The sequence below is a fragment of the Macaca nemestrina genome, chromosome 4 (assembly GCF_043159975.1).
Source record: "Macaca nemestrina isolate mMacNem1 chromosome 4, mMacNem.hap1, whole genome shotgun sequence".
NCBI lineage: Eukaryota > Metazoa > Chordata > Mammalia > Primates > Cercopithecidae > Macaca > Macaca nemestrina.
In genome coordinates, this window is record NC_092128.1 from 75706543 (window position 1) to 75721603 (window position 15061).

A 15061-nucleotide genomic window follows, 5' to 3' on the forward strand; every position below is an offset into this window, starting at 1 on the left:
ACTGTAGCCACTCACCATGTAACATGCACAAGACAAACAACTCTATCACTTTACAAATAGTTTATTTCCACCTTCACAAACTCATGTGCCTCTGACCATTATGCAAGGCAACATGAATTAGATACTTATATCAGAATATATTTGTCTTACATGATTCAAGATAAAGTGAATTTTAAAAGCAAGTGGGTGCCAATGATGGGGAGATGAGGGGAATAGGGCAGGCAGCAACAGGGTAACATGCATTTTTCAAGAGTGTTTATTAAAATAGGCGGTAATCAGTACATGTACATCACATGAGCAGTTTTTCAAAATTAGCACTTCCAGGAGAGGGGCTACATCTCAGTTTTTTCCGTCTATATAATAAAATGCCAAAAGTACTTCCCTAAAGTACAAAGGCATTTCCCTAGTAGTCTTGGTACCAGTAACAGAATATGATTACTAAACATCTCCAATGTGGTTTTCATTACAAAGAAACATGTTTCACATAAAAGCTTCATAATATAATCCAGAGACAGAATTTGTGCATGCTTAAAATTTGAAACTAGGCTGAATATATTTGATATATATTTTTTTATTTCTTCCAGTGTTTTTTATTTGTATAAATATGCACCCAGTTTCCTACCAGTTTAAAACACACACGGAACACTGCTCCAAGCACCATGATTGCCTTACAGTAGCCTCTTTGGGACTACAATCCTAGTTCAAGGAGGGGAGTACTAATTTCTATTCTGACTTGCTCCTTTGCCCAAATCATGTTAGTGTTGACCAAATCCCATCAATTTTCAGATACAAACAAAGGTTTCTGGGCAGAGGGCCAAAGAATAATTATGAATAATTTCACAATGATCTGGTTAAGAAAACACCCAGAAAATGAATGATTTCACATGATAAAAAAGCCTGGATTTGAATTTAAACAGGAGATGGATGTAAAAGGGATGAAGCATTGCTTCACTCCCAGGAGGGATGCTCTTTACTGAGTACCCACAAAAAGACAGCGCTATCCTGGGGCTGATCTTCCTATGGGCCTCCACCAATAGCCTCTGAGGTAGGTACTGATGGCTTGAAGAGAGGTAGGTAAAGTCCAAATTTGTTTTCAATTCCTGCAAACGTAGCAACTGCCAGTTTGTAGCCCCCAACATGATCAGGATTCGGGGCAGGCAGGTTGATCCTGGATTTAGGAACTGGCTCTGATCCCATGGGTTTTCTAAAAGAAGAGAAAACAGAGTAAGAAGCTGAATTTTTTTTTTTTGTTTTAACTTGGTAAAAATAACATTCAAAACCTGTTCAAATATGTAATGCAAAGGAGTTGATACATTCTAATCAGTTGTATGTTCCCTTGGAAATGACCTTGTTAACACAATTTCAACATTTCCCTAAATCTCTTCTATTTTATTATAGAGACTAGACTGATGTACCTTTCTCCATGACAGAGTATTAGAAGCAGCCAAAATTTAGCAGCAGATTTAGCATGATACTTACACTCCTCCAAAATCAATGTAGAACCATCGTTGTAGCAATTCGTAAGTCAGCAAAGTTACGCCAAACTGGGGTGAGGACCGAAACACACGAGCTTTAAAAAAATGGAGAAATCACAGATATAATTAGATTTTTAAAAAATTTACCTGATACCAAAGAGTTAGTTAAGAAGAAATTATTTCCATACCACCAGCTCCTTTCCACAGAGCTTTTGGGCCTTCTTCACGCAGTATCTTTTTAAAGCAGTCTATCACTCCACTGTAAGTGGTTTGGCCAGCCCGGGCAGCCACCTGTAATCTCGTCTTGATAACATCAGCAGGGGTCACTAAAGATGCCGCAGGCATACCTGCAGGAGAGACACAACACCATCTCAGTCTGGCCACATTCTCACTATATAAAAATAACTGTGCTTTGAACTACTGGCCGTGGAAAGAAAGTTAAAAATCCAATTCAATAAAATGCCTATTTCGCTGTCCTCTATGGGAAGTGCAACCGGGACTCTCCTGTGTGCAAGATGTCTGCTCCTACACCCCCCACCCGACTCACACCTTCCCTTGCCCAAATCACTCGGCCTTCGTTTCTATTCCTAAATCTTTAAATATTTTTAAGAAATTGTTTATCAACAACACTACTTCAAGTGTTCGAGAGTAAGTGGAGAAAGCGGTTTTCTTTTCTTTTTTCTTTCCTGTTGAAATCAAAAACTTGCAAAGTTATTAGGTCCGATTTTTCAGAGGTGAAGCTTGTTATGCGTTTCCTCTTCATGGTCTTCTGTGGCTGCTGGCAGTCACCGGAGGTACTTTCTCTCACACATTCAACCACCCCCTACTCTCCAAACCCCAACCTCTCCAGTTACACCAGAGAAAGACTTTACTGATAGCCAAAAAAACACTGCGTACGTGTTGGGGGATGGGAGGTGGAGGTTTCGGGGAGAGGGGTGAAATTGCGGGGAGACTCCTACAGATAACACTTCAGGATTTCTTCTTCCTAAGACTGACATCTCCAGAAAAATATTTGACAGAAAGCTTAAAATTTATACTGGCTGATAATCAATGAAAAAGGAACAACAACAACAACAGAAAACCCTCCCAAAGTTACCAATGGGAAATTTTTCTACAGTCCCTGTATCCAAAATGGGGCAGCGCATGTTTAGATTTTTTAAAAGCGAGACTGTACTCAGAAGACACTGTCTCTTATGGTTTTATTACTTTTCCATTATGAACTTATTCCAAACCAAATTGGTCAAATGCAGATGCATAAATCTCCTTTGCTTTTTTTAAGGCTTAATAATTCTGTAAGAATTTCTATCCAAACCAACATGGTCTGGCTCACAACTACATTTCATCCTTCTAACAGACAGCTTTAAAGTTACAGTGAGTTGGAAGGGGGGTGTAAATCTGCATACTACATGCTTGCATTTATATTACTGAAGGAGTATCTCTTCCATCTTTACCTAGCTCCTCAAACATTAATCTCAAGAGGTTTTATAAAATACATTGCAATTCTGCATGCAAAAAGTTCTCTTTATATCCAATGCTTCACTGGATAAGTCATACTGAAATTCCTATTCATTTGTAGGAATTATTTTAACTTTGGGTCAGGAATTTATCCTCCAACATAATGGAAGGAAACAAGAAAAACGCTTAGAAATCCACTGTGTTCACACCACCAATTTTATTTTACTTCCTGGTTTAGAAAGAGTTTAGCAAGACAGCCTGCTTTAAACATGCAATAAAAGCCGCCTTGCAATGGTGGGCAGGCATGTCAGAGTGTGACTGTGAAAGACATACAAGCAATAAAATGGGCAAAAAGTTCCCTTTGGCTAGGGTAATTTTCATAAACTGTTCTTTGTTATGAAAATAGAGGTACTGGGGTGGAGAGGGCAGGTATGAAAGATACTGATTAGTGGAATACAAAAATGTCAAAAGAAACATATATGCCACCTAGTAAGTTGCCTGGCAAAACTGATAGGAGTTGTGGGGGATGCTGGAACATGGCAACTTGAACATAACTCCCATCATCTCCATTGTCAGCTCATTTCTCCTAAGGAGGTATCTGGTAGGGCCTAAAAGGAATTTTGGACATCTTCCTGGACAGGAGATTTCCAGTGTAAGGATTTGCTAAGTTAACCTGGAGAACTGCACCAGACTACCCTAAAGCAAGGCTGGGAAAGCAGCAAATACTGGCAAGAACTTGGCCACCAGAGAGCTGTTGATTTTGGGGACCAGGGTTGGCAGGGACGTCTGGCAGATCTGCCTGCTCTCTTCTGGATTCCAAAAGGCTAAGACAATGCAGATCAAATGGTCTGAATTTTCTCTATTCCTAAAGACAGGGGAGCAAGAGGAGACTGGGAAACAGAGATGCTTCCTCTAGGTCCCTTAGCAGGAAAGGGACTGGCAGTCTGCCTGATTCTTCAATGACAAGACAAACATAGAGACCCGGGGGCCATCCTCCACCTCTGAGACAAGAGTAACTTAGGGCACGTCTCAACCAATTAAAAAATTACAAGTCTTCAAAGGGGGCCCAGCTACAGCAGAATATCATTTACAACAAAAAGAAAACATGACTGGCAAAATACAGCTTTAGGGCACAAATCACTGTTAATTTTTATAAATATCCCATTTATATTTATGAGGAAAGTGCTTTTCTTTTTTTTGAATACAAAGGTTAATATCTATTTATTTTGGATCAAGGCTGTTTTCAAAATCCCCTTTGCATCCCTATCTATATTATCTACTTAATATGTCAGCTTCTAAAAGCAGTGTGATAAAATTTTTCATCAGGCATGAGAAAATACCACATATTCTTCATACCTTTAAGCTGAGAGATGGCATTGTATATTGATATTACATAGAAATTGATGGCATCTTCATAGTGAATTTTGTCTTTTACAAAATATGCCTCTGTGCTTCTGAATGCTATGTTTAAACCCTGAATTTCATTTAGTATGGCATTAATATTGCTACTTGCTTATTGATATTTGCCTGGTACGTATTTTTCAATCAGTTGTCTTTCAATCTTTCTATGTCACTGTTTTCTGAAACTTCGTATGACTAGATTTTCTTTGAAAACTCAACTCAAAGTGCTTGTTATTACTAGGGGTACTGAATTCATTTACAGTGCTTGTGACTATTAGCCTTATTTCTGCCATCCTATATTATGCTATTTTCTCTGCTTCCAGTTATTTCCCTTTTGATCCCCACCGGTTTCCTGACTAAATATATTTAAACGTTACATGCATTTGTTACGTAGGTGTACATTTACAACAGGTGCAATTAATTAGCATTTGCATCCTCCAGCAGGGGGAGGACTTTGGCGCACTGGCACTTTTGTCCTTCCTTTCATTTGTCAGCCTCCCAAATGAATACATATACCAAAGTCAGCAATAACAGAGACCCACCACATGTTTAACTTCTATTTGGTGTTTCATATATCCCACATTTTCCTACTTCTTAAATTCACTTTTTTTCTTTTTGAGACGGAGTTTCGCTCTTGATGCCCAGGCTGGGGCTGGGCACGCTCTCGGCTCACTGCAACCTCTACCTCCTGGGCTCAAGCGATTCTCCTGCCTCAGCCTCCTGAGTAGCTGGGATTATAGGTGTGCACCACCAAGCCCGGCTATTTTTTGTATTTTTAGTAGTAGAGACGGGGTTTCACCATGGTGACCAGGCTGGTCTCGAACTCCTGACCTCAGGTAATCCACCCGCCTCGGCATCCCAAAGTGCTGGAATTACAGGCATGAGTCACCGCGCTGGGCCCTTAATTTTTTAATTGCTTCAGAGAAGGTCTGTGGGGAAGAAAGCTTTGAGTTCTTGCATGTGAAAAACTAACTTTAGTTTTGCCCTCCCCCTCTGGAGTGTTAGTGTGCCCAGGAACATAAGTACAACTCAAGGCATCCTTTCCTTGGGATTTTGAGAGTACTCAGTATTAGAGATAAGAAGACAAGAAGTCAATCTTCTTCTACTGATTCTTTCTCTATTTTCCTTTTCCTTATTACTTTTCCCTAGGGAACTCCTATAAAACAGATGTTAGATTTCCAAGATTAATTCTACCTGTATCTTAAATTTTCTCTCATTTTAAAATCTCTATATTATTGCTACACATTACATTCTAGAGGGTTTTTTTTTTTCATGTCTCCATTTTCCAGATGTCTAAATTTGGTCTTTGATCATATCCATTCTATCATTCAGAACTAACGCTTGATATTTAATTATGGCAATGCTTTTATTACTTTTCAAAAATGCTTCTTTACTGATTATTTCTTTCAAATCTCTCTGAGCACTCTAATTATATTAATTAATTACAGCTCTGAAAAGTTGTCTTCTGTCCCTTGAATTGCCTGTTTTCTCTCTAATTCTTCTGTTCACTTACTTTGTTGCTCCTTCATGGCGGGGGATGTCTGGCTGTCTATTGATATTATTCAAGTTCAAAGGATAGGCTGATTAGTATTATATACAAAGGCTGTGGGTGACTTCTACTATATTCTAGGTATGCTTCACCCACAGGTCTCTGTCCTGAATGGGACGGTCTATGGGCTTTGTTGTAACTTGGTGCAAAGGGTTAGGATACGCTGGCAGGTTGTGGACCTTCCAAACTGCTGAAATGTGGGGAACTTCACTTTAGGGGCAGAATAATTTATTTTAAATTCTTCTTGGGAAAAGCTGCCATCAGTTTATTTTTTTCTGCACCTATGGGAGAAGTCTTGAATTACCTTCAGTCCTGCCCTGTTTTCTATCCATTCCGTACACTTATCCTCTCTAGGGAAGTGGCCTCTTTCTTTAGAATTGAGCTCTGAGCTTTTAACTTGGATACAACTGTCTCCTAAAGCTCCATATGAAAACCAGGAGAGAGTTCCACGCCTGGCAATCCTGAAGAAAGTACAGTTCCCTAACTCATGTTCATTATTTACCCTAAAACCTCCACCTCCACTCCAGGCATTCTATTCTTCACTCAAAGGTTAACATTCTCCAGTTCTGCTCTTGCATCAGAGGTAGTTTCTCCTGCTGTGTTTTGGACTGTGGCATCTCTCAGTCCAGTTTCAGAGTCAATATGGCTATTTCCTTTCTGCTGAGGGCCAGTGCTAGCATTTTCTAGTGCCAATAAGGAATTAAAAAGAAAAAAAATGCATTTCCTGACATTTTAAGGTATTTGGGAAGATAGGAGAGATGGATGAATATGCTCAGTCCATTGCCTTGATTCAATTTCTTCATTACGTTTTTTAAGGGCTTAAGGACTGGTTTTAAACTATTATACCTTAAGCTTTATGTCCACATAATTAACAAATTTGTACCAACAGTACTTTTCTCATAATACACACTCTAATGTTTGCAAAAGCATCATGATCACACATGTATAACACACTTCCACTTCTGTGTATTGGAAGAGCTTTTAAAGGTATTTTTGTATTACAACTTAATCTCAAGCTAATTAATTCAAAGGTGAGACCATCATTACAGTTTGTCTTGTTCCTCTATCTTATCACTCTGATAAAAATCATCTGGTATGACATAGCATTCTATAAAATTTGAGTGGTATTATATTTTATTTGATATCATTCATAAGGTGTATTGAAATGCCCATCATTAATGATAAAGCACCATGTTAATTATAGAGAATTTGCATTTGGTTTCTTAATTTCAGGATCCCTGCTTTGGTCTTTGCTTTCTGACAAAGCTGAGGTACTTTGGCCAATGAACATGAATTCAAATATTGGTTAGTCTTGTTCTATCTTGTGAAATAAGGGAGTAGATGTTCCAGTATTTAAATATAGTTCCAGTTTATAACTAGATACATAAACAAAAAATAAAAACAAAAACAAAAACCCCCACCAAAACCCAACATTCTCTGGGTGAGGATATTAATAACCACTTTTGCTAAAAAGCTACATATTACTAAAACAATCTAATCTCAAGGCTAATCAAATTTTTGGAAAGAAAAAAGTGAGATAACATTACTGAATAATTGAAATTACTATCTAAACATAGAAAGCGTGGTCATATTCATTTAATCACAGGTCTATATTATTTATAATAGGCTGACATTCAGCAAAAAATATTGTATGTATAAGTGATCAATTTAAATATGGTACATATAAAAATAGCCATGAGACATTTTTGTTGTATAAGTTAGGGGCCAACAATTATTCACTGTAGTTGCCTGAAACTCCATCTAAAAAGGAGGATTTTTATATTTTGAAAGAAGCTTTTCTCCTATTAAATACTTTCTGGGATTCTCTGAATACCATGTATCCTTTCGTTAAGAAATGCCTTTGCTCTTCTTAGCAACCATGAAGGGAATGTGGGGGCCCGATCCGTCCTCCACCCAACAGCCCATTCAGGGTTAGCGCACATTTGTGCTTGCTCACTGCCCTTCTTGGGGCTGCATGGGGCACACTTCCGACAGAAGTCTTGCCCTTCTCCATGCTGAACTCAGCTCTGCCTGAGCATCTCAGCAAGGTTCCACACTCAGCCCTGTTCACCCCATGACATCACTCCTGCTCACTGGCTATAGATTTTTTTAGGCTTATTTTATAACAAAATGCATTAGTAATCTTTCTTTTGCTAATTCTAATATACTTCTTAGATATTTTAATTTTGATTTTCAGGTAAATAATCATTTATAAATAATGATTGCTTCCTTTCTTCTTTTATTTATGCCTTTTTTTTTTTTTTAATTTTACCATGCTGACTGGAACCTCCAAAATATGGCTGAATAACAAAGATGAGAGAGACATCCTTGTCTTATTCCTAACTTTAATTGGAATGGTAGCTACGACATTGACCACTGGCTTCCGATATCTGTTATTAAATTAAGAAAGTAGCTTACTTCACATTACACAGTTTTTATAGTTTTGTAGAATACCCAAAGACCATCAAGCTTTGTAGCTTATTCACTCTTTGAAGACTAAAATCAACAGGGCAAATTCGGTCTTTTCCCATTTTACCAGAAAGCGGGGATCAGGAGGAAGGTGGATAATAATGGTTAAGTCAGTGCTCTTTAGGACAAATACCTAATGCATGAGGGGCTTAAAACCTAGATAATGGGTTGATGGGTAGAGCAAACCACCATGGCACTTGTATACCTATGTAACAGACCTGCACATTCTGCACATATATCCCAGAACTTAAAGTATAATAATAATAATAGCCGGGCATGGTGGCTCGTGCCTGTAATCCCAGCACTTTGGGAGGCCGAGGGGGGCAGATCACAAGGTCGGGAGATCGAGACCATCTGGGCTAACACGGTGAAACCCCATCTCTACTAAAAATACAAAAAATTAGCTGAGTGTGGTGGCGGGCCCCTGTAGTCACAGCTACTCGAGAGGCTGAGGCAGGAAAATGGCATGAACCCGGGAGGCGGTGCTTGCAGCGAGCCAAGATAGCGCCATTGCATTCCAGCCTGAATGACAGAGTGAGACTCCGTCTAAAATTAAAAAAAAAAAAAAAAAAAAAAAAAAGTCAATGTTCTATAGTAAGTGTGCCAGCTGTTCCCAAAATGGCCCTCAAAGATCTGCACCCTTGTGACATTCATACCTCTGCTTCTCTATCATCTCGAGGCAAGGTCATAGAAGACACTGCAGCTTCTGCCTTGCTTTCTCTCTCTCTCTCTCTCTCTCTCTCTCAGACTTTGCTCTGAGGAATTCAGCTGCCATGTTGTGAGGGTGTCCAAGCTGATCTATGGAGAGCCTCACATGACAAGGAACTGGGGCCTCCTGTCAATAGTTATGTCACTGAGCCATCTTGAAAGTGGCTTCTCCAATGTCAGTCAAGCCTGGCTGCCACTGTGGCTGCGACTTCATGACAGACCTGGTACCAGAGGCACCCAGTGAGCTGCTCCTACCCCACACCTGTTTCCTGACTCACAGAAACTGTGAGAAAATAAATATTAGTTGTGTTAAGCTGATTAAGTTTTGAGGGAATTTGGCATGCTGTAATAGATAACGAATACAGAAGGCATTTATAAAGACAACAGGATGGCAAGAGGGCTGAACTAATATCACCATAGGGATGCCAACTACTTCAAACTCTCAAGAATAATGGGTCAATGGCTGAAAAACAACCATGCTTTTTACCAACAAACTCACTTCAGATAATCTATTTCTCTTAAAAAAAATAACTGATTCAAAATAGGGGAAAAGGCTTTAAGCATACTACTAGCTATTTAAAATTTATTGGAAAAAATTAAAGTATCTACAATTGAGAAATATATAAGATGCAGCAATTAGAAACTATGTTTGGAAAGTTTTAAATAATATGTAATAAAATTACATTATGGAACATTTTGAATACTTACTATTCAGGCACTATTTTAAATCTTTACATCTATTAATTCACTTAATCCTCATAATAATCTTGTAAGGTAAGACTATTCTTATCTCCAAATACAGATGGAGAAATGGCAGACAGGGATTGAATAACTTATGCGGTTCACACAGAGTGGAAACACTGGAATTTGAACCTTGGTAGTCTGACCCCACAAGCACATGTCATTAACTACTTTGCCATGATGGGTAACAATGCTTGAGATACAACCTTAAGTGAAAACTATCTATACAAAGTGTGATTACAGCTCTGTGAAAAACCTGAATGGGGAAAGATGAGCAAAAATGTTAAATAGCGATTATCTTAGGGTAGTGAAATAATGAATAATATTTTTATTATTTCCCTGTTCTAGTACTTTTCAAATATTTTACAATGAGTAATATTACTTTCAAAATCATAAAAAAAGAAGGAAAATAAACCTGAAATGAAAAAAAAAAAAAATCTTACCAGTCATTTCTATAGCTCTGGTAGTATGGATTACCTCCCCAGAGACAGAATCGTTTCTGGGTACCTACCTTCTCCAAGAGAAGAGATATGATGGTATTTTTATGGTGTGAGGAAAATGAGGCTTAGGAAAGAGTTCTAGACCTTGATCTGAGGTCAGCTACTTAACTTCTGATTTCACAACTGATTTTTTGGAGTAATTTACAGACAGACTCTTTGGCTTCAATATAATACTTGGCTAACGTTTATTGAGCATTTACTATATGCTAAGAAGTATGCCAAGTCTTTCACATGGATCCTCTCATTTGAGCCTCACACACACTCTGTAGTAGGTGCAGTTGTGATCTCCATTTACAGCTGAGGAAACCAAAGCTTTCAAGAAGTGGAGTAACTTGCCCAAGGTCACACATTAATAAGTGGTACTTAGTTATTCTCATTAGGTCCTACCTTATTTCAAGTCATTAATTTGAAATAAATTATAACCCTTTTGTTCAAAACATTTTCTCATTTACAAATATATGAGAAATTACATATAGGCCACCATGAGTCAAGCTGGAATTAAAATTGGGAATTTTATACTCAAGTCCTGAAATCATGATCTCTTGCTCTAGAAACAGTGGTATCACTGCTGCTAATACAACTGAGGTTTCTAAGCAGCCAGGAAAGAGTAACCCTGCCTCATATACCAATATCACTGCCTTTGAAGGAAAAGGATTAACTGAGAATTAAGGAGGAGCTACATGGGTTCCTGCGTCCAGGGGTTCCCCAGGCTGCAGCCAGGGTAGGTGGGGTGTGCACAAAATAGCAAACAACTTCCCAAAGCTGGGAGTTGTTCTTATGCTATCTTTGAGAAAAGCATGGAGACTCTAGTTACGTATCTCATGAGAGTAGCACAGGTATCAAAAATGTTTGGATCCAAGCATCCTGTGACTGCCTTAGGGTTTGTTAACTTATTTAAATGTCATCACTTGGAGAGCTAATCTGGACTGTTCCTGCTCTTAAGAGTCCCTCGACAAGAAGAAGCATCAAAGAATGAACTGATCCCTGGCATGGCTAATTATTTTCTATCGATGTTTTCAATGGAGCACTGAAAAGAAGAAGATAGTTATTTCCATTTGTGATTTAATTACCACCATCCCCCCATAAGATAGGGAGGAAACAGGTGTCTCTAATTGGCCCAGGTCTTTTCTGGTTCTACTACATTTTTTTTCTCTAACTATTGTTTAAGTTCTGGACAGGCTTTTATGCACTATTTTGTTCAGACATCTTTAAGACAAACATATTCGAATCTTTAAAAACTTCTGGCTAAACAGTTATCATTCTTATGCTATGAAGTGAGACTATGAAATGACATGGAACTTGAATTGGAGTTCCACAATACCACAAAATAGGCCAATATTTAATGAGCTTTTTCTAGAGTTAAGAAATTAAGCTTGTCTAATAATCTCATCTGCCAGAACAAAGATTAATTTTTTTCCTTTTTTTTAGTAGCTCTTCAATCTCTAGGCAACTCAAATGTACCCTGTCAAGAACCATCAGCAAAAAATTTCAATGTAGTAGCATGCGGCTAGGGAATGGGGGCAGCAAGGGTTGGGGAAGTAACAGAACTCCATGGGGGACACTCACCAGCTATGGCACCAGCTAAGAGCAGGCTTCCTGGGCTAACCTGCCCGTCTTCATTTGCAAAGGAAGCCTTCACATGAGCATAGCACGGAAAGTAGATGGCCGAGAAAGGAATGTCCCGCAGAAAGCATGCTTTGGCACCCTGCACATTTGCAAAGGAAGAAAAACCACATGAAACACATATCCCATTGAGGAGATCAAGCTTCTTTGGAACTCACCTCAGAACAAAATATTCCTGGAGAAGACCAAATTTGTACTCACATATTGAAAGGGGAACAGAAAAAAATAACCCAAATTCTGCAAGTAATAAATCTAAACTTTGTTTTTAAAACAAAAACTAGTTTCGTTGTGTGCTGTGAGGGGAGGAGGGCAGTTCTCATTTACTCTAATGCTAAGACTTCAATTAAAACCTTTTTGGAACTCTGCCTGTGACATCCTTTTAAATCCCGACTGGTGGCAAGTCACTGTCATTTCAAGGAAGATCTGTTCTCTGGTCTCGCCAAACTTGGGTAACAGTAGTCAAGATGCCTCTTTATTTACACACCAGGAAGTAGACAAATTATATAGGTGGGTGGGTGGGGGAGGAAGAGGTTTGCTGTTTTGTACTGTTTGGATTGTTTCCCAGAAAGAAATTACCCATACATAAAAAAATTATATCTTTTCAGGGGTTCATGATCCTTCTAATTTCCTTATATACTTACTTACCTGCCACCCAGGGTTTATGAAACATTGATAAATGCCTGCTCTAAAGCCTGAAATATTCACAATAATTCGGATACATTTTAGAGCTGTGTGTAGAACAATTAGTTCCTACAGCAAAGTCTTCAACAAATAGTTTCTGTTGCCAACATAATGCTATGCAGGGGCCCCACGAATTGATAAGTGCCCAGAAATATGATATATTATAATGAAAACCACAACAAATATATTGTGTTTTGGGTAGGGTGAATGGGAAGGAAATCATCCCTTTTCAACATGTAATGATTTAATACCATTTCTTTCACAGATTTCTAATAACTAAAAATTTCCACCAAATACACAGATTCCCAAAAGAAAATAATGAATCCAGCCAGAGTCAACAGATCTAGCCATACCCAGTGACATTTATTGAGGGCTAGTAATGCTGGATCTTGGGTATTTCTGTTTGATGCTCCAAACTGTCAAAGTTCTTTAACACTATGTATCCGTTACTGTAGCCTTTGTTTTCCTGACACCCACATCTCACTCCTGACTCAAACTGAGCTTGTGGGTAATAAAACCCTTAGTCTTTTTCATATAAATTACTATTAACTCAAGTCTACTATAACTTAATTAGTTGCCTCACACAAGTAACACAGGCAGGACGTCAGATTTAATCCTATTAAGTTGCATCCTACTTTGGCTCATCCTGCCAACCAGAACAAATGCTTGGAATCTGGATTCTGTCATGCTGGCTTTTTCTCAGTCAACTTACCCATGGATGTGTAGGCATGCCTCTGTTCACTCTGTGTACACAAGTATTCAGAGAAGCAAGCATCTACCTCATGTACTGCCAACCGGCTCAGGTTTCTGTATCTTGTCCACCCCCAAAGTGTTAGATGTTTAATTAAAACTAAGAATCACAATATCCACCACGCCCAAGCCACTCATTTTAGGCACATACAAATGAATGTCCTAGACAGGTAATCTATTGTCCTGGACAGGTCATCCATCAATTGTGCATTTACTGAGGGCTATGCCCTTGGCTTGTTCAGAGGGCACCCTGGAGGTAGTTCCAGAGACAAGTCCAAAACTCAAGACCCTAAGAGTTTTTTCCACTTCTCTCAGCTCTTTCAAAGGGGAAACATATAGTATAATGTTAATATCTGTGTGTAACATCCAAACCTTTTCTTACAACTAGTTTTTTAAAAAGTTATAATTCGGGCAGTTATTGTAAAAGGGTAACAATATCAGCATTTAGTTTCTATTTTTCCTTCCTTTTCCCTTTTTGGCCCAAGCCTTATTGTAAGTGCTGCTAGCTATTCATCCACATGTAGATTCAGTCAAGAAGATAATCAAATTAGACACGAAATAATCAACTCAAATGAAGATCACTTTAATTCCAGTTACTCGGGAGGCTGAGGCAGAAGAATCGCTTGAATCTGGGAGGTGGAGCTTGCAGTGAGCTGAGACCGTGCCACTGCACTCCAGCCAGGGCAACAGAGTAAGACTCCATCTTAATAAAAAAAAAATAAATAAATAAAAAATAAAAAATTAAAAAAACATTATTTCTTGGAAAAATATATCAGAAACTAAAACCAAGCTTTTAGCTTTTCTTCCTTTCTTTTTTTTTTTTTTTTTTTTTGGCATGGAGTTTTGCTTTATTGCCCAGGTTGCCCAGGCTGGAGTGCAGTGGCGTAATCTCAGCTCACTGCAACCTCTGCCTCCTGGGTTCAAGCGATTCTCCTGCTTCAGCCTCCTGAGTAGCTGGGACTACAAGTGCCTGCCACCATGCCCAGCTAATTTTTTGTATTTTTAGTAGAGATAGAGTTTCACCACGTTGGGAAGGCTGGTCTCCAACTCCTGATTTCAGGTGATCCACCCGCCTTGGCCTCCCAAAGTGCTAGGATTACAGGCATTGAGCCACCGCGCCTGGCCACTTTTAGCTTTTCAGACAAAGATATATTATTTGTTGGGGATGTAACAAAACATAGGAGGAAACAGTCACTAATTTTGTACTGAAACATTAAAGTTAAAAAAAGGGGGCGAGGGGAGAAAGAGAAACAGATTAACCTGTCTTATGCTGTGTGGCTTCAATATGATGAGAAGGCCATGGGAAGACATGACCCAAAATTATAAACATCCCTGAGGCATAGGAAGAGTAAAGGAACATGAAGAATCAGCTGGGTTTTCTGAAGAAGGACCCACTGAGGGTTCCACCTTCTGAGAGCCTCCTCCTTCCTTTCCTGAAATCATGACAGTAAATCGGGTATCCCTGTTACAAAGGCATCTACAAGAGATGTGAGACGTACTTCAAGAGATGTTGGAAAACAACTCTACATGGCTGAGATGAAAAATGGCTTGATCAAAAACCAAACATACAAACATATATATATATATATATATATATATATATATATATATATATATATATATCCATCCCTGAGGAAAGGGTAGAATTGCCTTGTGCAACACTAAAGGAAAAATGCCTAGAAATAGGTTGTATTTCATTTTCTAGGAAT

The 15061-nt window shown here is 38.7% G+C and overlaps 1 protein-coding gene across 5 annotated transcripts in view; it reads right to left on the reverse strand.

Annotated features, from left to right (window-relative positions):
- Nucleotides 1-238: 238 nt before the first annotated feature.
- The window catches only part of LOC105475544 (solute carrier family 25 member 13), a 199554-nt gene continuing 184731 nt past the window's right edge, over nucleotides 239-15061 (reverse strand). For all 5 annotated transcript variants that reach the window (XM_011730904.3, XM_011730902.3, XM_011730903.3 and 2 more), the window contains 4 exons: nucleotides 11865-12003; nucleotides 1664-1822; nucleotides 1480-1570; nucleotides 239-1204 (listed from right to left, as the gene is read on the reverse strand). In XM_011730904.3, coding sequence (XP_011729206.1) covers nucleotides 1018-1204; nucleotides 1480-1570; nucleotides 1664-1822; nucleotides 11865-12003 — 576 coding nt within the window. In that variant the 3' untranslated portion in view covers nucleotides 239-1017. The remainder of the gene's footprint in view (nucleotides 1205-1479; nucleotides 1571-1663; nucleotides 1823-11864; nucleotides 12004-15061) is intronic.